This window comes from Gavia stellata, chromosome 3, assembly GCF_030936135.1.
Source record: "Gavia stellata isolate bGavSte3 chromosome 3, bGavSte3.hap2, whole genome shotgun sequence".
Lineage (NCBI taxonomy): Eukaryota > Metazoa > Chordata > Aves > Gaviiformes > Gaviidae > Gavia > Gavia stellata.
The window spans coordinates 84,322,387-84,345,493 of NC_082596.1; the positions used below are offsets into that span (position 1 = coordinate 84,322,387).

A 23,107-nucleotide genomic window follows, 5' to 3' on the forward strand; every position below is an offset into this window, starting at 1 on the left:
TTTCAGCTCTTTTAGATAGTACATAAAGCATAAACAGTATGTTCACTTTGTGCCACAGTGAACATGGTGATCTAATATTTGGCAAATAATTTAACAAAACTTACCTGTACTTTTTTGTCAGTGACCTAAAAAAAGAAAAGTCATAAAGGTCCTACACCTTTTACAAGTAGATCAAGAAAGGTTCAACTTGTGGAAAAAATACCAGCTAACTTCTTGAGGAGACAGACAGGAACCTGCTGCTGAAACTAAACAGCATAATGGAGATAAAAAATACCACCTGCCACTCAGCATGAGGGTTGTTACAGAGAGACAGTAACATTGAAAGTTCTTTAAATGACATGTAAAACAGTGGAAGAAATTTTTGAAGTAGTGAAACATCCTTAAGAATTCATAAAATAACAAGAAGTTCAGTTATGTATAAACTCCACAGCTAAATGCCAAAAAATGTTCTAATTACAGAACTAATAAAAATGACATAGGGATCTCCATTATTTGACAGAAAGAATGTATCTTGTGGAAGCAGTAATAGAATTAGTCTTCCTGAGACTGCAGACAATAAAAAGCTTTCAGTATGCAACAAACACAAACAAATCAACAAGGGAAAAAGAAAATAATGAACATGAATTTGCAATGAAAATATATAATGTATGCCTACAGCAGATTGCCTGTATGGTGGGATATGAAAATTCAGTTTTATTCACATAACAGGAAAGCTTTGTGGAATAGATATTTTAATGATTTACCTCAGGTACAACCAGTAAAGTATTTCATTTATAAAGCATATGCATTAATGTTTTATTTTATCACTAAAACTTCCTTGGTTTACCATAATCCACTCCGTTTTATAACCCAAAATGCCATCCCAGACTAACTAGTCGAATTGTTCTTTGGAAAACAGTAACTTGTATAATGTAGTTGTACACCAATACCAAGATTCAGATTACTACACAATTACGACTAACATCTATGTGAGAATACTACAATTTGTGAGCGTGAAAAAAAAGAGGACTTTTATAAATAAAATGAACAAATAAAAAATAATTATATTAGCTGCTTTTGACTTTGGGGATAACATTAATTTCCTTTCCACTGTCTTTCCTCCTATGCAGAAAATAAAAGGCTTCCACAGGGGAAAAAATAATCAATTAATTTAAATGGCCTCCATTAAAGACAAAGGAAACTGAAGAAAGAGGAAGACAGAGTTAGGCATTTTTGGAGACCCTCGATAAAGGAAACGAATTTCACATCAAGACAGTCTGTGGTGTGATGAGAGACAACTGAGATAAGAGCTTAGATGTTACTAAAATGAACTGCAACTCTAACAGTAAAGCTTTGTGCCACAGTGAATTATCAAAGACAATTGAAGAGGCTTCATACAGGCCCAAAATATTCTTACTGGGAGCTCCATCCCCTCACTGTAGTACTTGTGCATTGATTAAATAGTCCTGGTGTTATGACATTACTCACAGAAATACTGCCCTTCTGTACATCCATAAATTTCTCGTGGGAATGATATTTGTGACAGTATGCTTACATGGTTAAAATAGGGAATTCTACATTAAAAACGTGTCCTGTTATATGCACTAGCATCACTGCGTAGATGGAATGGAGACCTACATGTTTATTGCTCTGAGAATTAACAGATGAGATCAAGAAAGTCGGTATTTGAGAAGAAGCTATGGTTTAAGAGAACAAAAAACAATTTGCAAATGATTTTAAGGAATGAAAAGATATTTGACCTATAATATGAAAATCTTTATTAGCTAGAAACTGACCAAACAAGAATGGCTAATAAAGATTGTTCCGGTAGAGACCCAGAAGAGGCTATTAGAAATAATAATGTTAACAAATAATGATAATAAAACGTAGGAGGAAGGGGAAATAGAAATTACAAGCAAAGATGAGGTAGCAATTCCCAGTTAGAGGGAAACAAACTGTGGAAAGAAGAAAATTCATTAAAGGGAAGTTGAAGGGTAAGATGGGAATGATGACCTATGAAAGAAGAAGAGAGAAGGAAACAAAAGGAGACCAAAGAAAGATGTTGCTCTCTTCATGCATTCTTGTTGCAAGAAGGACCACAGGAAAAAAAGGCTTAGAGTTCTCCATGGCTGGGAACAGACATCTGAAACAGCACACTGTGGGAGAACTTGGAAGAAAGGAGAGGACTGGAAAGGGAGAAAGGTACTACAACTACGTAAAAAGAACAAAGTATTAGAACAAGACAATTATTATGCAGACAGGTAGATCATTTTTCAGAACATCACATATGGAGGACACTTTGAGAAGAAAATCAAGGAACTACTCCTATCTGTCAGTGTAGTGGCAGTGGCAGTAAGAGAAAGAATGAAGAGGCAGTAATAAAGTCAGGGGAAATGAAAGGGTATAGGGGAAATTTTTTGTATCTTTTTAAAACATGATATTTGGTAAGCTTGAGAGTCCATTTAATACAATCTGATTTTGCATGGTAGATAGGAAAGAATACTTGTTTTCTTCTTTATACAGGATTAATACCATTTAGGTCTATGAAGAAGCCACTGGTGTAAAAATCAGTCTCTGCTTCCTACCTGTCACAGCTCTGAACTCCATGGTTCTGCAATAAGATTTAATATATTTAGGTCTTTCCAGGACTGGTATGATTACTACATGTTTGCAAATATTTCGTATGGCACACTTCATTTGTATATCCAAGAAAAGAATTTTAGATGTGTTTGGAACACACTATTTTTACAACGCATATCTGTAACGGAAGCTGTGGTTTTGGCCTGTTTAGTCTCTCCACATGGAATATTTCTTTGCATGCTGTGAAACTGTATGCAGTTCAAACAGTATGCAGATTTCCACAAACAGATTAAACTTCCCTCATTACACAATCACGTATGTCTGAACTCAGCATAATAATGTCAGGTGGTACCACAAAAGATGAAGCAAATGCAGATTTCCAGTTTATGATGAATTTCACCTATCTACACTAGGAAAGTTGTACAAGGTACCCTTCCATCCAAAATAATTATATTAACAAAATATTGTATCTGACTTTAAAGTATGGAACAAAACACTTCTGTTATTTTCTGATCTATTCATATGAGTTATCATCACCATTCAAAGTGATCAAATGATGACAAACCATTAAGATTCAATGACAGTATTCATTTGTTCTTATACGTATGATCAATATTGTTATGAGTTGAGTAACTACATGTATTTTAATATTCTTCTCTCTTAACTTTTAAAATTCTCCTCTGCAGAAGTTAAAGTCTATCACCTGCTTATTAGACAAACAGCAAGGACAGAAGAACAAATTACCTACTTTTCACTTGGGAAAGTTAAGACACATCTTGGACTTGAAGGGAGTTTGTAGGTATTTGGAGGGAAAGGGAAAAGTGTGTGTTCATGAGGTAACTATCTGTACTGTCCATTCAGTAATAAAAGACAGCAGATAGATTTTACAAAGACCAGTCATGACAGTTAAGCTTTCTTAAAAAAATATCTAGCACAAAAGTCATATTTCACCCTGTCTATCCTAGACTAGGTATGTAGCTTCGATGTTGTGCTATTAGAGGAAAGTTATAAACTAATTTCAACACCAGAAAAGCAATAAATAAAGAAAACTGATTGCATAATGTAGCACCTCAAACAATAAGAATATCTGAACTATATTTCTAACAGGGAATACCAAAGATCATTACTTTTTTGAATTTCAGTTCACTTTATAAGAAACTTAACAAAGGTAAATAAACATATGACACCATGGTCTAAAATAATCTAGAAAACTACCATTCCTTTGTATTTGTTTAATTCTGTGAATTGCATAGACTACTCATGTAGACATAAGAGAATGCCATAAAGTGTGCAGTTGAATGAGGATATATTAATACATCTTGTTTGTAGAGTGCAAAGTACCATTTGCCCAGGAATGTCTGTGAAAGCATTCAAGAATAAGAGCACCTCTCTTCTACAGTCAGCGTGTGTGTGTGTGTACTGTCTTCTTAATATGAATGTCCCAAGTAACATACAAGGTTGCATTTGATGTCTTCTTATCATCTCTTCTCAACTGTAATATTTTTTACATACAATCAACAATACAATAAGGTATCATAACTTTGTCAAGCAGTATGTGGCATTTTCACTTGTTAAAAGACTGTTGAATAGAACAATTTGTTTTCCTTACCCATTTCAGACATCTCTGGCACAGTAACAATGTATGGTCCATCTGTAAATTTTGGTGCATTGTCGTTGATATCCTGCACTTTGATAATAAATTCAGATTCAGGCTCGAGTGGCTTGTTTGTCCGTCTATCAATAGCTTGGGCATGAAGCACATAGTGTGTCTTCTGCTCCCGATCTAGGCTTTTGGTTGAATGGATGTCTCCCGTCGTGTCATCAATAATAAATATAGTCCCCGCCCCTTCTCCAGTAAGAATGTATTTGACTGATCCATCACCTTTGTCAGAATTGGAGTGCAGCTGTAGAATATATACACATAAAATCATATAAAATGACATATTAAATTTCATAAAAGGTTATTGCACATAAGATTTAAAAACTGTAATATTACTGTTAGCACTGTTCTACTTAGTTTTTAACCTTCCCACCTCTTGCCATAATTCCTCATGTGCTATTTCTGGCAAGTCAAGCATTTTGTTCAGGGTCATTTCCACCCAGCATAGTTCATTTTTTAAGCTCAAATTTCTTGAGTTCTATGTCCATTCTAGAAAACTTCCCTAAGTCAAGAATATTCTAGTAATTGGGGTGTTTTTTATTTTATTTTGGTTTGGTTTTAGTCCTTCTAGTAGTTATCTTACAGCACTCATTGCTAGAAACTCTGCCTTCAGCACTAAGCCTGAAGCAGTCACGCTGAGGATTGTTTGCTTCAATGACTGTAGTTTGGTCCCACCACCTATGTTATCTTCTGTGGCCCCAAGGTCAGCATCATTTACTGCAAAAAGAAACTGCAGAGTGTGGCAGAGACAGATGTCTGTCCAGGATTACTCTATCCCTCAACAAACCACAGCCATTTTCTCTGTTCTTTGTTTGTTTGTTTTTAATTAGAAAGTCACCTAATTAGCGTTTTCATTGTTCCTAACACACACTTTGTGCTGTAAAATATACGTTAAGTATATTATACCCCTCCTTGAGTAGAATAAAGCCTATATTTATTAGGGGGAAGGGGGGAAGAAGGAAAAGTCACTAAGTACCCTGGTGTACTAAGAGATAACATGAAACAGCTACCCATTAAGTCTCAGTGCTTCTAACTGTTTAGATTAAAAATGAACATGTGTTCTCTGAGAAGGAGGGGTGATTTTTTGAAAAATTTAGAGGCTTTGTGTTTTTCTTCTTTAAAATGACTTTGAGAACAGAATGTATTTATTGAGGTGCACAATGAGAAGAAAGTGATAATGCAGAAATGAACAGCCTCAGGTATTGTGCAGTTACATTGCAATGTTAAATCAGATGGGAAACTTTCTGATTTTAAGAACTCACTTATTTTTATTCTTACCCCACCGCCCTGACTATCCCTCAATATCTGCAATGTGACATTACTAAGTTTCTATACAGAATCTGAGCAAGGCAGAAGCAGCATGCCAGGTATTTTTAATTAATGAAACACAAGGTGTCAGTTTCCCGACTCCTTTCTATTGTCAGTTCAGAAACCAGTTAGGGTTCGATAGAGGGAAAATAAGACTTTTGGAGGTACAAATCATCTTTTTTCTGACTTAAATCATAAGATACAGAGGTGTTGCTATTTTCTCACTCTCTCCTTATACCTTTTTTGCCAGGTCTTTGTCTTGCCTTTAAAATTATCTAGCTTGCTATTTGCAAAAAGAGTAAGCATATGGGGCTTGATAATGTTTTCCATCTCGTGTACTAAATCTGAAATTATGGTGTCACACATAATTTATCTCTTGTCCTGTAGGGGAGTTTGGGAGGAAGAAGTCTAATAAAATTAAGATTGTCAGCTCACATAAACTTCAGCATAACTTCAGTCAATGCACAAGAAGATCTGACCGAATAACCAAAACAAAACTGGGTCACCACTGTGGACCCTTTTTTTTTTTTTTTTTGAAATCGGAAGAAAGAAGCGGACAAAGGGTCTCTTTGCTTGGCTTTGCCTTTATAGGACAGCAGGACAGTCTTACACCTTTCCTTTAGAGCAGTGATGGGTAAAATTTTGGTTTCATCTCTTTTTATCCTCAGAATAATACTGTATTCTATTAACAAAGGAATAATTCACTCAATGTAAAGTGCCAGGGATCCAATCTTCTTATAAAGTCAAAAAGTTCTCTGAAGTGATTTATTCCTAAAACCAAGAATAGTAGGTATTCTGGCATTCTAACCCTGGTTCGCTGGTATTCTAATTTTTCAGAAACAATCAGAATTCTTTTTCTCTTGCTGCAGGTTTCTTTTTTGATAAAATAATTCCTAAATGTTAGTGTTTGCAAATGTTATCATTTGCCTCAGAAAGCTTGTCTTTCATTTATGGGAAAAAAAAAAACCAAGAAACTCAGGAGAACATGACAAATTTGTTGAGTTTATGAAGCTATAAGCAACTCAAGTTAAAACTATCTCAAACTGAAAAAGATAAGAAGACTCTCCATCCTCATTCTCTCCTTTTAACTTTGCCTGTGTATATGCAAAAGCATATTCAGGTATACCATATAGAGATCCCAGCAAAAATCACTGTCTCCATAACTGGAATTATGAAATTATGAACCAATTAAGAAATTGGTTACATAGATAAGGAACTGATGTAGAATTTAAGAAGTAAGCTTTCTTCAAAAAACCCAAATATCAACATAGACATGGCGTTCCAGTACCATACTGCAGAAAGGCACATTAAAAAATGTACTGTGACAGCACGAAATGCATGGAACATTTGGAAAAATTAGTAACATTAGACACTTCTTGTTGTGAAGAAACAACTATTTTTACTTGTCATCAGTAAAGAAAATCCAGGTACATTTTTAGTCAGAGGGCTTTTGCATCTAACAAGTAATAAAAGTTAAGAAACACAAAAGATTCTCAGCTGATTGCATGGCCAACCAATTATATGCTATTCCTACTAAACACCATGTTATGCAACAAACTTCAACTGAAAATTGCATGCAGAAATGTCATTAGAAGAAAATTATCTGTGTGTTAATAAACACTGAAAGCCTTCAATTTGCAACTGGGTCTTTTACACTGCAGTTGTAAGGCAACAACTGAAAACAAGAGAAAGCTAAGAGAAGTTCCTGCTTCCCTACTGCCTGATATTTCTTATATTGTTTGAAATATAACACTTTGATTTACACCTTCTAATTTCTAATGCTGAATTTTAAATTCACATAGGAGGATTTTGCAAGGCACTTCTACTGCATAAGAAAAGGGCCTTTCCTTTGTCAGTTGGTTTATATTTCAGTTTTTCTGTGAAGATTAAGTAACTGTTTGTCTTCTTTAATACTTCCATCTCAGTACAAATTGGCCCAAGTAGAAAAATATCAAGGCTTCTCTCAAATGCTTATTTGCAATATGCATTGTGCTGAAGAGAGCCCCTGGGAATCCCTGCTTAAGACAATGCCTACCAGATTAATGACAGATTCATGTCCCTGAGCATGGCACACTTCTTTCTTTTCCCTGCGTACTATGAAATCATCTCCACAACAGGTGGTTTATTCCACAAAAGCATTTCTAATTAGAATAAATGCGATTCACCACTTAGGTTACATATACATGGTTTGGTAGACTGTATTTCTGCAGCTATGTCTATAATGATTTATAAAATACAGCAAGGGAGCAAAATCTAGCTGGACAATAGTGGACTCTCTCTCTTCTTGGGACTGCTGTTACTATTTCTCTTTCAGATTATTTTGACAGAGAGGGGGATGCCGCCAAACAACGCAGACTCAAGCCAACCCATGTTCTGTTCACCAGTTCAGACCCAACTTGTGTGACCTGGGGAAATTATCTCAAGCCAGATCCCTAGAAAGGGTGTAGACATTTCACTTCAATGAGATGCCACCACCTCTGCCAATGACTACTGCAAGAACATGTATACACTAGAGGATGAGACACTCACACGCTGTAGTAATGTGAATAAATACCTTAGATAAACACAAAATATGGTGTTATTTTTCCCCCTGCTGTGCCAGTCAGAGACAGAAAGTTGGAACGTTGTGTGAGCCTCTTAATTTAAAAAGAAATACAAACGCATCACAAACTGAAACATGATTACTCAGAATGTTGAGGTGAGTAACGAGCATTGAAAAGAGATATAAGGGAAATATGCCAAACATTAGAACACAGCTCTCTGATTTCTGTATCAGAGGTTTTTACTATGACTATGAAAACATTACTGAAAATGTCTTTCAGTAGGTCTTAGTTTCTATGATAATCCACCTCCGATGATTATATATTGATCTATGATACTAAATTTTTAACTGCTACTTAAAGAAGCTTTTTTCCTTCTTGTTTCAACTTGCTTCCCTAAGCAATCTCACCTTAGACCCCAAACCCTACTTCAAAAACGACTTTGCAGACCAATAGTTTGCCTAGTTAACCACTAGAGACTAACACACCTTGCACTCACCACTTAGCCCTCCCTAGCCCCCCAAGGCTCCCCTTACCCTGCCGACGGCTCAGGACCTCATTGCAGCCCCCCGGGGCCACCAGCCTCTACCTCAGCAATGCTGCAGCAGGGATGGTCTCCAGCTCCCCACAGCCCTGCCCTACCCAGCCACAGGCCCCGCCGAGCTGGGCCCACCTGCAGGACCACGTCCTGGCCCAGCCTCGGCCTGGCCCCATCCCCAAGGAGGTGCCTGATGTCGAGGGCTGGGGCTGCCCCAGTGGCCCCTGGCTGCCCTGCTCTTGGCTGGCCCTGCTATGACCCACCTGGTGGAGCCCCTAGTGCCCCAGTTCATGAGGAAGCTGCCTCATTCTGCTGCTCCCTGACAGTAACAAATCCCCCAACTCCCAGCCAGTGTAGCCTTCTGAATTCCTTGTGGAATTGCAGTTTCTGTCCTGCGTGATGGGCTTGCTTCTGAAAACACTACTTATCACTGCTGATTTGGTTATGCTCCTAACAAGGACATATCTATTAAATATTCTGAATCTGTCCACAACCAGAAGCCTCCAGAAAGTATTTAATTTTCATCCCCTGTTGGGCATTATTCCTGTCTTTATGTCTCTGAATTTTTAGGGAAAGAAGAAACTGAAAATAATAGCTGAAGAGCCTATCTGGAATGTCACCTTTATCAACCCAATGGGCTCTACTTCTTGACATATTTAATAATGGGTTGGATTCAGGATGATTTATGATGGTTCCTCAATTTTTAACTAGCCTGTATCAGCAGTGTATGACTGATTTTGCAGAATAGCAACCGAGGTGTCCTTGTTTTGCTAAGACTTAAACATCAGTCCATTTAAACACTTAACTTTCTTTTAGTATTCCTGCATAAACCATAGAAGGGCCACATTTTCCAAAGGCATGATTTGAAGAGGTATACCAAATATTTCAGTTAATGAGTTTTCTTTAGATTCTTGTATTAATTTTGATACTGTGAGTCTTTAAATACTTACAATTTGATGCACCAGCATATTAACTGCTGTAAAAAGAATGTACAGATTGTAGGCTTATTGCCCAGCTAATACAGTATTGTTACTGCTAGTAACTGCAAAGCCATCAGGTGGCTAAAGCCTAATTGCGAAACCAAAGGGTCAAGTGGCTACTGCTTAGCTACTGGCTTTATTCACTATCCTTCATCTTCATATATCTTCTACTTAATTGTTTTTACGAATGCTTAGCCACATCATACATCCAAACATTTAAGCATACATACTGGTCAAGCAAATGACCACAAATAGGCAGAAACTACTGGTCAGCGGGGAGCAACAGGGAAGTAGCACACCAATAAGTACTATAAAATCAATCAAAAAATTGAGGAGGAAGCTAACATCCTGCTCCTGCTGTGAATGTGGGATGCTAACAACTCACAGTGATCACCACGCTCCACTGCACTTGCCTAAGGAAGACAAGCCGTGACCAGGAAACCATGCATAACCAGAGAAAGAAGCCTCGATAAAAGGAGCAGTTGTAAAGTAGAAGAGTTGTCTATTAGTGATTTAATTGTGCGACTGCTTTCCCCTGTTTGCTTTAATTGAACAATTTGGATTCTTGGTGTGTTGTGTGGGTGGCATTTTAAGTGGACTAGTAATGACTTTACAATATTTTAATTGGACTACCAATAAATTCTTGGATATGGATATAAAATATGTGCTGTTCTGTTGAAAAAAAAAAATTATGAAGAGATTCCCATACATGTGTTAAATTAAAATCTGAGGCTGATTTGAAAAAAATCAAGAACTGTTGCAATAATCTAATGAATTTAATCAGAGTAGAAGTGGTTATGTACAAATAAACTTAAATTATTTTGAAATAACTCGAGAGAATTAACTTCAAGCTTATTGTTGACAAATAATAAACAATAAAAATAATATGTACAGAATTCCAAAAGCAAAGCCTTTGCTTTTGGACACTACCATATGCATGGTGACACAACCATTATGTCTTTTGAATAAATTATTGTCTTCTGTTTGGGGAGCAGCACTGTCTTTCAAGGAGAGCAGCAGAACCTCCCCTTCTCAATTCTGTTGTCATGGCCAATCAGTTTAACCAAACAGCAAGAGCAGCACAACACTACCACAGCAAAGTCTACAAATGAGTGTCCAACCTAGAGGATTGAAGAAATTATTCCCAAACAACATGAGTTATGAGCTTAAGCAAAGCATAGGAGAATATATTAAAAAAGAACGTAGGCATGTTACTTTTGTTACGAGGAACTGTTTAATGCTTCACTAAAAACATCAAAATGTAGATACGTATAAAGAATTAATGGTACAACACTAAAACACTGAGTAAAAAATATTTTAATCTTCCCTCTAATAAGAACTGCAATCATGTTGACTTCCTTTGATGTTTATGTAGACACAACATGTAATTTAAAAGAAAAGATACAATAACTTAGTAGTAGTAAAAACCGCATATAAAATTATTCTGAATGGTGCACACTGCAAAATCAGAGTCTAGCTGATATTACTGCAACGTTCATTGTGCCTATGCAGTAAAAGCATCCTCAGATTTGCCGCAGACTTGCTTCCTTTGGTCTGAGCTATAAAATATGTTTTAATGAAATATACTGCTCTGGACAATGTCACACCTTTTGATTGAATTCTCAGAGGGAATCATTAGCCCAGGAGATAACTGTATTATCCATAGTAGTGTCCACAAATCGAGAAGAAGCTATTCCACACCCCTGTCAAACAGAGAAAGAAGATATAGAATTGCAGTTGCCCCCATCTGCTGAATGGGTTTTCTGAGATAGAAAAAAATAATTGGATTGCAATCATCCAGGAAAAACACAACTGAAACAGTATTAACTTCACAGTCTAACACTACAGCATACAAACATCTGTTCTTGCAAGATGTGCTTATCTGAAGTCCGCTCCTTTGCTGCTGCTTTTGGGGAGACTGGGTAATGGCAGAAGTATGCAGGTGCATAAGCAATCACATCTGAAGTAACATCAGGTGTACTAAAGCTGACACAAGTGGTCAACATTAGCTTCTATTTTCTCTCTGTACAAAAGGAGGACTCCAGTGAATGACAAGAAAAATAGAAAATGGAATCCTAAAACAACACAATAAACATTTATGTATAAAACTGTTGTTCTGTTTTCAAAGAACATCATATATTTTTAAGAAAAACAGAATCCAAAATTGTACTTTCAGTGTCTTATGTGTCTAAATCAATATAGAAGAAAAATACTTCCACTCTGCTGAAGTTTTCATCTGAACTCTCTTCACAGCAGTAAGTTTTCATTTCAGACTTCTTTTACTTGGGCAAATGCTATGATGGGCATAGAAACTATTCTTTTTTTCAGGAAAGTAGGATTTACACAGTGTATTTGTTTTACAGGTTTTAAAGAGTTGGACAGGCATCCTGTTGCAGAACATGCTAACCAAACTCTTCTAAAAGTATAATCATGTAAATATTCTTGTTTGCAGGTCCCAGGGCTAAATGACTACAGCTCATTGAACTGTTACTCTAAAACGTGTCTGAAATTAAGTCAGTCTTTTTGTTTGGATCTTATTTGAAAAAAGATTATTTTTAAACAGACAATAAAACAAGACTCCTCATTTCCCAGTACTGCTCTATAGCCAGGAGAGTTGTTTCAAAGTGGAAGCACACTGCCTTTAAACCATGAAATGCTCATCTGCAGTGATACTTATGCAAAATGGCCACAAGGTATTAGTGTAAGGTAAATGCTTGACTGTCATTATCACCTTTACTTCTGACCAAGTAAGGAATATCATAAAAAGTCTTAGTTACAGAGCTTCTATTTTTTTTTTAGATCTTACTTACAGTCTCCTTAAAGGGCAAGTATCATTATCTCTCTTTCAAAGAGGAGTAATCAGAGTTTCACAGACTTGAACTATCAAATTTACCCAGAAATAAGAAAACAATTCAGATTTTAAAAGCCCCAAACCAGACTCCGGTCTATCCAGTTGTGATATCATTAGACAATGCTGAACTCTGCAATTCCCAGGGAAAGGGGGAGGGGATGGATTTCTGAAGCCATAAAAAAAGTATTCCTGGAGGGCTATAGAATTTAAGAACATTTAGAAACTCATCTTTTCCATGCCATCAGAAGAACATCATCAATAGAAAAAAAAAAAAAAAAAGCTAAATTAAACTACGAGAGATGAAAGTTAGACTTCAAATGAATGCTTCATTGTTACATTCAGCCAAATAATTCTCAAAATCTAGGCCAGATTTCTGCTAGGTTTGTTTGTATGGTAGCCAAAGTCTGGCTTCAATGGGTATGAACGAGTAATTAATGCATGGGTCAATGTTATATTACTTCATAGCATCCTGCTCTGGCAATACACGACTCCTGTCTCCCCTCTGATGTCGTATGTTACTAAGCCATGCAGAAAACTATTTCATGGTCTCTAGACAACTTTATAAAAATTGAATGGTCTTCAGTTTTCAGCATCTCCTCACAATCACTGTCACCAAAAACTCACTTTACAATCAATAAATCTGTAACTGCGGTAATAACGTAGATTCCTAAATCCATTTAGAAGGCTCATAAATTTGACTAAGTTTGAATCCAAATGCCTTGATGATGCACTGTTACTAAAAGAAGCCCTGGCCACATTACATCATCATTGGAAGAATGTTTTGTTTCAGTTTGTCTTGTTACTAAATTACAATAAGAAGGTGTTATGCCAGTATAAAGCACTTCTAAAAATTTTGCCTCTCCTATAAATGGGCACAAGCATACAAAAAAAGTGCTTCAGTCCATGGTACTATTCCCTGGCACAGGCCTTGCAAACTCCTAATTTACTTAGCTCACTGAAGCACTGTTGTTTGTAAATGCCTTACTGTTCAGCTACATAGTCACAAATGAATTAAACCTCAAAGATGCAAAAAGTAGTCCTAGGTACAGATACCACAACTTCCATTATCTGGAGAAGTAAGCCCGCTTTCATACAAAAGGATGTTTGCTTAGGACATTGAAAAGGTCAAGGTCAGAAAAATGCTAAGTGCATATACTCCTTGAAAAAAACAAGAGATGCCAGAGTGTGGGGCTTGGAACTTCACTGAAGCAGTGAAAAGCTATTCTTCACTAGAGAACACTGCACATTCGAGACAACGATGGAGTAAAAACACAACTTCTGTTTCCACATGCTGTTTCTGCAGACTTTCTACAGATGCTCTTGACCTTCATTTCTGGTACTTGCTCAGTCAAGCTACTCTCATCACAGCATATTTTTTTACCTTTTTTTTACATGCACAAAGAGAGAATCAAACTCTGCTTTTCTTTCCATTTGCAGTACAGAGGGAAAAAAAGGAACATACCCATTGTAACAGGGTCTTCCAAAAAGAAAATACGTATCTGCCCTTACTGAATAGGAATGCCAACCTAAGGATTATTTCAGATTTTTACAAAAGAGAAAACCATTAGTTCTCTAAAACCCTGGTCAATGAATTCCACGTAATGTGTGATCTCCATCTATGTAGCTTCTCCTGATATTAATCGGAGTGATAGAAATAGCTCACTGGAGCACAGAGCTGTAAGTGTAATAGTACTCAAACACTTACGGAAAGTATGATTTATTTGTTTGTCTGACAGTGCTACAGACAATACTGTTTACTCTGTGAAAGATCTTAAGACAGCATATTCATTTTTAAGCTGTGGAAAAACAAGTCTGCAGTGTACCCATGTAATATTCTAAATTACTTGTTTCTCCTTTGCTCTTCCTAAATAATATTGTTAAGATAAAAATAAATGCGTGATTTTCTGATGTAGTATTTGTGAGTCATGTAAAATAACAAGAGAAAATTTTATGTCAGGGACTCAATTACTTACTCAATAACAGAGTTTGATTAGGAAAAAATATTGTGTGGAAAAGTTCAAGGAGAGATAATTAATTTACCAGCTTCCTTTTATCCCATCCTTCCAAAAATCTTTCACACATTTTTGGATTTGATGTCTTTGAAGCTAATTTGCTGAGAAATTTATAAGACTGTGGAAAGAAAACAGGTTAGCTACTGTCCAATGGCTTCTATTTGAGGCAAAAAAGTTGTTTCATTCTGAAGAAACTGAAAAGAACGCACTACCACACATTATCAAGAACTGCGGAGATCATTGTTTCAAAAGGATTTTATCTCCGTATTTTTGTGAGCTCCTTAATAACTCATGTTAATGCACTTTTCCAGGTAAAACAAATGCATGCTTTCATTACTGAGGGTTTTTTTGGTCATTTTATTTGTTAAAAGTTCTTTGTTCTATACTTTATAAATATTAGCAAGTGGTATGACAATACTGAATATCAGAATATTGATTTATTGGGGTATTGATTCACTGTTTCTACAGTATTTAATATTTAAAGATATGTTTTTGGTTTTGCACCTGGAATGCCATTTTATCTCTTTTATACGGCCTACAGCTTGTCTTCTTGTTGGGTGAAATTTAGATTTGTAAAAAAATTGCTTCTGTAAAGAGTTTCCATTACACATCTCACAAGTGATCACTCTTCTGTATCTCCCTTAGAAGAGAATATTATTTTTTTCCTATCACAGACGCTTTTCTTCTTCCTATAATGTGAGTACTCTTGCTGTTTGCTAGAACCAAAAGTACTACATGACACAGGAAAAAAAACCCAAATCATCATGATGAGGAAATGTTTCCACAAATGTCTTTAAACTCACTAATGCCTCAAAATCTGTTGATAATGGAGAATGCCAACTATGCTACTTTGGACATCTTTGTTGGGTAAGTCAGAAGATCCATCTTCACAGCAGAAGTTATCACTAGCCCCCTCCACAGATGTAAGTCATGTAATGACTTCAATAAAAAAGTGACAAAGTGGTCATGACTGTTACAGTGATGACTATGCATTTACAGGTAGAAATAAAGAAATGTGAACATATCAACCCCAGTGAATGGGAATGTAAACAACTGTCCTTAATTTAGCATGCTTTTTATGAACTGTTACAAAAGCTTTCTGGATCTCCTATGGATGTAAACTGGAGGATTTCAAGAATCTTTTTTGTGTATTTCCATACTTAACACATGTATTATCAAGAAGTAGTACAGTTCCTGAGCTCAAGGTTTTTCACTTAGGTAATTCTTACCAATGGGCACATTTTTTTTCAAAGGGGTAGCATGCTACTGCTTCTGTATTCTTCCTACCCCCATCTGTCCATAAATATTTGGACTGCCACCATTGCAAGGCTTTGATTGTAAGACAGAGTAAACCCCTCATTATTTACATTTGGTTCAGTACAACTTCTGGACAAGTAAAACACAAGTTCTAAAAATGTTTACAGAACAATTTTATATCACAATTTATGACTGACTGGCATTTTGAGTTAACAGCATTCCTATAGAGGCCTTGTGCAACATGTAATCTTTCGCTACTTTTTCCACCTGACAATGTAATTGCAAGTCCTGCATGATATCTTTTCAGCAAAGTACAGAGCATTTCCATCCTTTCATGGACAACAACCATTCTTCATTGTGACTGACAACATACATTCTAATAATGAGAAAACAAATTATGCTAGACTTTTGAAATAGCAGCCAAAAAGATCAAACCCTCCAAATTTCCAGAAACCCACATTTAGATTCCAAATATGTTTAATTGTTCCTGTGTTGAATCCATGAAATGCCTGTTTCTAAAAGCAGCTGTGGTATATTTTTGTATAATGGAATATGCGAGAAGAATCTATGTCCACGAATCAGGTATCCACAGATGAAATTGTGATGTAAAATTGTCTAACAATTGATATTCTAATATTTCTGAGCAATAATTTTTACATTAAAATTCTCCCATATGTTAAAAAGATGGAAAGTGTGCTGAAGAATTTAACTTACGTAGCTTTAGATATATGATCTTTAAAAATTAAATAAAACCTTCTCAAAGTTCTAAATTTCTCCCTGAAAAGATTTTTATATTTTTACTGTCCATTGTAAAGTCACTTATGTTTGATACTTGAACTTGTTTTCATTTGTCTGCAGGATAGACATATCCTGACCACAGAATTATCTTGAATTTAACACAAGACAAAGCTAGTTGAGAACTACTTTCTTCCACAGTTACCCTTGGATGGTGTTTACCAGAAAGTATTTCAACAAAGCAAGTTAGAGCCTCATCAATTTACTAAAACAAACAGTAATATATTCTGCATGTTATACTTAACACAAAATGTGTGTTTCTCATTAAGCACTGTTCTATATTCATCTTCATCTAATTCCAATAGGGAACACTAATGTACTCTTTCTGTACATGTAAGGAATCCCAGACACGCCGTTCCATTCACTGCTATCACTTATTAAAATAAGTGATAAAAAGGTATGTTAAAATTTGATCTTTCTCCAGGACCAGTATTCCAAGTACATTAAATGCCATAAACAAACTATCCACACTTTGAGGAAATACATTCCTCTCCTTATTGTTTTTTTGTTATGTGTATGCTGACATATCAATACAGATGTCATTTATCATGAACATTTCAGTGATTTTTCTTCCCAGAGACTCTGACACCTTCTCCCCTCCCAAAAAACGTTCAGGCGGAATAGCATTACAATCTCTCAAGCTACCAGCTATCAAGAAACGGTTAGCTGCAAATGATGCTTTAGAACACTATGTGTAAAATGATATGGAAATGAATATAAAAATAGTTAATTTCAGGAAGTGATTAAAACTACCATTAATATATCTATTACTAGATATTTTTCCTAGCAGTACAGAAGGTGTCAATACAGAGCACCTACAGTCTCCTTTGGATGTACAGTTAATGAATTAACACATTTTCCACAACAGACTGTCTCCTTTACATTTAAGAAACCCAGGAGAAAGTGCCCATTTGGCCTAGCAGAAGACTGGGGGTCTGATTCTGCTCTCACAGTGTCTTTTTTCTAACCTAATTTCACTAATACTAGGAAGTTCAAAAATACTTATTCTTTTTCAGGAAAAAAAAAAAAAAATATAGCTTGGTACTTCAAACACCCACTGAATACAAGCTTTCACTCAAGTCATCCTAAAGTGACTAAATATTCCTCATATTATTAAAATCAGAAGTATTCCACATAAGGAATAATCTAGTTGGTTACTATGTTCACTAGTGCAGTATTTCCCTAACACCAGAGATCATGGCAACAAAGCAGACTGCTGGTTAGGCAGCAGAAATACAAATTTTATTTTGATAAGAGTTCAATTATTATTTTTTTTTTCTTAAGCGGTAATTTTTAACATTATTCAATCAGCTGGAAATATGTTCCTTCCAACCCTAACAATTTTGTACCATCAGAATTAAAGAAAACTGTGGGAAATGTAGTAAATATCACATTCACTAAAGCTGTGCTCAAGAAATCTCTGGAGAAAAACAGAAATGCCTCCCAGCCTCCTGCCTCCCACCCCTTCTGTTACTATAAATAAAATCTTTGTTCAGGCACAAATCTACACAGTAGAGAATTTCCTGTGTGTGCCTGAGGAGCAAACCTACAGAATAAGTATTCAGCACCACAACAGATGCTGATGGGAGAAGTTAAACAAGAAAGATTGTATCAAAGCTATTCCTCTGTAAATGCCAGTAAGACACATTTTGTCTTTCATAAGGAGAATAAATTCCTGAGTTGACCTAACTTGTAGGGGGAAAAAAAAAAAAAAAAATCTACATTCTGAAGAACAGGCACTAATAATTTCTATTAGAGTTTGGTAACACTAGCACTGAACCAGTTTTGTTTTATTTTAGAGTGACTTTTTATCTGGCTCACAACTACTTCCAAAAGTCATCTTAAAAATGTTGCAGACATCTTATATCACTTACCGTAATTTGTGGGAAATATGCTTCAAAACTAAATTTTCTAATTTCCATTATTTGATGCCTGACTTTTCCTACAGATGCATAAATTTAGAAAAAGGGAAAAATGACTGTATTTTAAATACATCTGTTTTCATTTAATCATCAAATGGTTGCTCCCTTTTTCTAAAAAAATCATAATAAGTACATAACCTTACAAATCTCCTGTGGTCTGAATTCCACAGGTTCTTAAGCTTTACATAAGGGAGAAGTATTTTTTTCTTTGGAGTAGGTTCAGAATTGCTGCTTATCGCTTTCATTGACACTTTTCCTTTGTTCTGCATTATGAAATGCAGAATGTGAAGGAAATCCCACTGATGCCAGTGGACTTTGGATCAGGCCATTAATGTTGGTAGATAAAACTAAGAAAAATAGGTATTGCTTCGATAATAAACATTAATTTCAAAGATGTTTGCTTTGATTTATAATGTACATATTACATATTTTATAAATATATATAATGCATTACAAGATATAAATCTTAAACCTAGGTAACATCATAAAGGGAGAAAATTGTAATTTCTGACCCAGATTTTCAGAACTGAAGGGGGGGAAACGGTGTGTCTGTTGTGGAATAATCTCCTATATCTGCAATTAGATGACCTGGAAAAGAGAACTAAATTATTTCATTCTTTGATTATATTTTCAAGAATATGATCTAAAATGAAGAAGTATTTGGCATTTCTGGGAACCAATCACATTGACATGGGTATGCAATGTTTTGCCACGTCAAAATAGCACTACTCAGTTACTGTTACAAAGTAATGGCAAGCTATCTGGATACAGATATTAAAAAGATAAAGAGTTGCTCTCTCTTCAGACCCAGGACCAAATTCAAACTGAATGAAAAAGGAACAAAAGACGACAATGTGTCCTATTCTAAGGATGAAGGCCTATTGAGCTAACAAATGATAATCCTTCAGCTGTCAGCAACATCTGCAGACTTCACATAGCTAAAATACTACTTAGGCACTAAGTAGTACAAGTCACAGCAGGTCATGAATGGCAGGATAAGATGGTTCTCAAAACATTAGATGGCTATTACCTTATTAATAGCTTGGTCAGGCCCAGCTGTCTGCATAAGCAAGGTCAGGGTGGGAGCAGTGACCTCTCAACCAAGCTGAATTCTGAGATGCAGAGTACTCTGTGGTATGGGAGTTCAAAGGGAGAAGTTTTCTCAAGTGAAGACTTCACACAGAGTTTTCAGTGTGGAATTACCTCCCCCCCCCCCCCCGAAACTGCAGGTGGTTTGTTGTATTGCACTTTTACTCCAAAAAGACGAAGTCCCACTCCTCAGCTCAGGATATCAGATCCCCATCTGATCAAACTCTCCACTCAAGTCCTTCAGGCTATCTTACATCCTTCTATGTTTCAAAAACTGCCATCACGCCTCTTCACTTTCTTGTTTTCTCTCCTTTACGCTGTATTCTCCTATGCATCCTAGCCTGTAACCCTCATCTGTTTCTAAGCTCCACATGCACTACAGTTCCTAAAAGCCCACCTCCAACTGCATTCACATTGAATGCACTGATAAACGGTGATGCCAAGGACACATGAAAATTTAAACATCAGACTCTGGGGTTTAAAATTTTTGCTGAATGAGACGGAGAGTTTTGGGAGGATGACTGGGTGCAAAACTGCAGTGAATAGAGGGTTGTAGAAACATATGGGAAAAAAGTCTACATTTGCAGCAATATATAGATAAATATTCATTAATAATTATAACAATTTACGCACTTATCACTCCTGTATGATTAAACAGAAAATTTTCTAATAGAAAAAAAACAAAACCAAAACTGTTTGCTTTTAGAATTAAAGTAGTCAATGTGGAATATTCATTAAAGTAAATAATTCAAAGTTAAGAAGCTCTCTGTCTCAGGGCCATCTGTGTTTCAGCCTTTCCTAAACACATCCAAAGGCTCTATGAGTAGGCAACAAATGCATTTTCAATTTAAAAACATGCCCTGCCCCTCCCCACCAAAATATCCATATTTAATTCTGTGAAGGCAGATGCACATCTATTTACATATAGAGCACACATGCAATCTTGATCAAGTTGAGAAAGACAGCTTAGAAATACAAATATTTTAGAATACTGAACTCTCATTTTGTCTTTTCTTTTGAATGAAGAATTAAGGCAATTTTCACAATTCTACATGTATTTCTAATACAAAGAAGAAAGCATCCGGCAGTCAGCTTAAAGCACGTGATATGGCTGTGATAACAGCTTTGCAGAAAGACACCAAGGACACAGACATTCAGTAAAGCATGAGTTTGCATGCTATTTATTTCCTCCCTGGAAGTGGTGCTTTCAGTATCATGCTGTTATTCAGAAAATTAGCATTTGAAGGGAATGCTTGCTTGTGAAAGTCTCAAAATGCTCAAGGACAAGTGAAGCCTTGTGAAAGCAGAATTTAATTTATGATAAAAATCCAGAAAATAGTTTCATAGCCCACAGTACATTGGGATTAGCACACCTATCTACAGATTAATTCCATTTGTGTCTTACAGTAGTAATGTTATAGCTTTACCTCTGTCTGGGTCATTTTAGTTCTTACATTACACACACATGTCATGCTATGTATTGTGAGTACTGTAATTTTTTTCTCCTCATTTAAAATATTTATTTTTGAAGTTTCATTTTGTCTTAAAAATGTCTTTGGGAAAAATGAAAGCCTGTGAAATAGAAACAAAATACCACCTGACAATAAACCAGCAAATTTCTTTCTAATGAATATGGATTTTTCTTACCTACCCTGATCAGCAGTAAGCATGGCTTACTGTATATGAATACATCCAACAAAAGATTTTCAGCTAGCTTTCAATTTCAGTTCCAGTATATATTCAGTAACCAATGGAAGATTTTAGCCAAACTAGTCTGGTCATGAAAAATATTCTTTTTGCTCCTAGTCTGGACAATCCTCTCCAATAACAATAACGATATTAACATTTTTGTTAACGTTATCCAACTGCCAACAGCAGAAAATGGAAAAACTTTTCTGTTCCACTGTTAAAACAGCTTGTTAAAAAAACAATTTGTTGTTGCAATAATCTGTAAAGGTATCTTATATAACAATTTCCTACTCCTCCTCAACCTGAAGTGCTTCCTTTAGCTGTTCACGTCTTTAGACAATAAAAAAATTATTCTTCATGGTAGAGGAACAAAATATTTTCATGGGTGTGTCCCCTGCCTCATGCAAAAGAAGAAGAGAGAGGTGATACTTCAAAACCTTACCTGGTCAGGTAACTGGACTTGATTATCAGAAATAGTACCCACTAACCCAAGATTCAAAAGACCTTTTTTCTAGTAGTCTATATGAGTGTTCATCAAGGAACCTCTGCATGGAAGAGGTACTTCTCTCTGGAAAAGCTGCATTGGCTCAGGGGCTCCAGAAAACAATCAGCTGCACCACGGAATGTCCAACATCAACCGTGCCACACCAGGGACTCTTGGGACATCTTCTGATGTCCTATGCACTTAATAACTATGCACTTAACAATCATGCTAAGCCAGATGAACACTTCTAGCTAACCAGTTCTGGATATGACTTCATTTTAGTTTGTGTTGATTATAGTTCTTTCCCTCCAACATCCCCAATTTGTGCATGTAGTTTCAGTAGCTAATATATAAGTAACCCTGGCATATGGACAACCAGCTTAGACCCAAAAAAAAGGAAAAAAATGAGAGTGGGAGAGAAAATGAATGAATGAATGAATGAGATGACACAAAAGAGTACTGACTGAATGAGACAGAGTAGACAAAAATCTGTTAGGAAAGGTTTAGTCATAGCTGGTCCCATAGTGGGCTATGGTTATGGAATAGATGATCTCTTGAGGTTTCTTCCTGACCTGCAATTCTGTGGCCTTTTTAAAAAGCATTTTAGCTATTTCACGTATAAATCATCTCCTTCTAATCTGTGATCTTGCCTTGATTAATGATAGGTAAACTAGTTCAATTCTATGAATAAATCAGACTCTGACAGTCAAAGTTAGCATTTATAAAGGGTTGAAAAAGGGTCTCATTTTTTCAGGGAATCATTATTTCATTGTATATCAGCAACGCTTAATTTATCTTACAGGCAGGAGTGCTGAAATAGTACCACAACACATTTTTCTTGAGCCAAATAAAATCTGCAAAAAATTAAGCATCTTGTAAGAAAGGCTGTTCTAGCTCAAGTTTCTTAAGAGGTGTAAGGTTTCACAAATAACAGATTTATCCATTTTCCTATGTTTCTTAAAACAGCTCTTTACGTTTAGGATTATCCCCTGTAAGAATATCCTTACATACAAAAATAATGTGAGATCATACCACTAATGCTAGTATTTAAAGCATGTATCATGTGCTAATTATTTTTCTTTCTTAATAATATATATACACATAACAGGGCAATATTCTGCTGTATTCTGCACACACGCTTTACGCACAACACAAGCTCATCAAAAGAACTTCATCACTTCTGAAAACAACAGAAGTTTTTACTGAGGTAAGGCTTAATTATGGAGGAACATTTAAAGAAAAGAACATATTTTGAACTCATAGGGATACATACTTATTTGTTGTATGTGCCCTTTTACCTCTTGCCCACCATTCAAACAGAGTGGTGAGACCTTCCCAAATGCTTGGGCATCCTCCCACTTAGAGAGGTTCCACCTTTTCTCATTTTTAAGCCAAGCATGATGAAAGCTGCTTCTTTCCCTTT

The 23,107-nt window shown here is 35.9% G+C and overlaps 1 protein-coding gene across 2 annotated transcripts in view; it reads right to left on the reverse strand.

Moving 5' to 3' along the window:
- Positions 1-23,107, reverse strand: part of CDH18 (cadherin 18) — a 175,830-nt gene that overhangs the window by 131,352 nt on the left and 21,371 nt on the right. For both annotated transcript variants that reach the window (XM_059815672.1, XM_059815671.1), the window contains exon 2: positions 4,169-4,463. In XM_059815672.1, the coding sequence (XP_059671655.1) occupies positions 4,169-4,463 (295 nt within the window). The remainder of the gene's footprint in view (positions 1-4,168; positions 4,464-23,107) is intronic.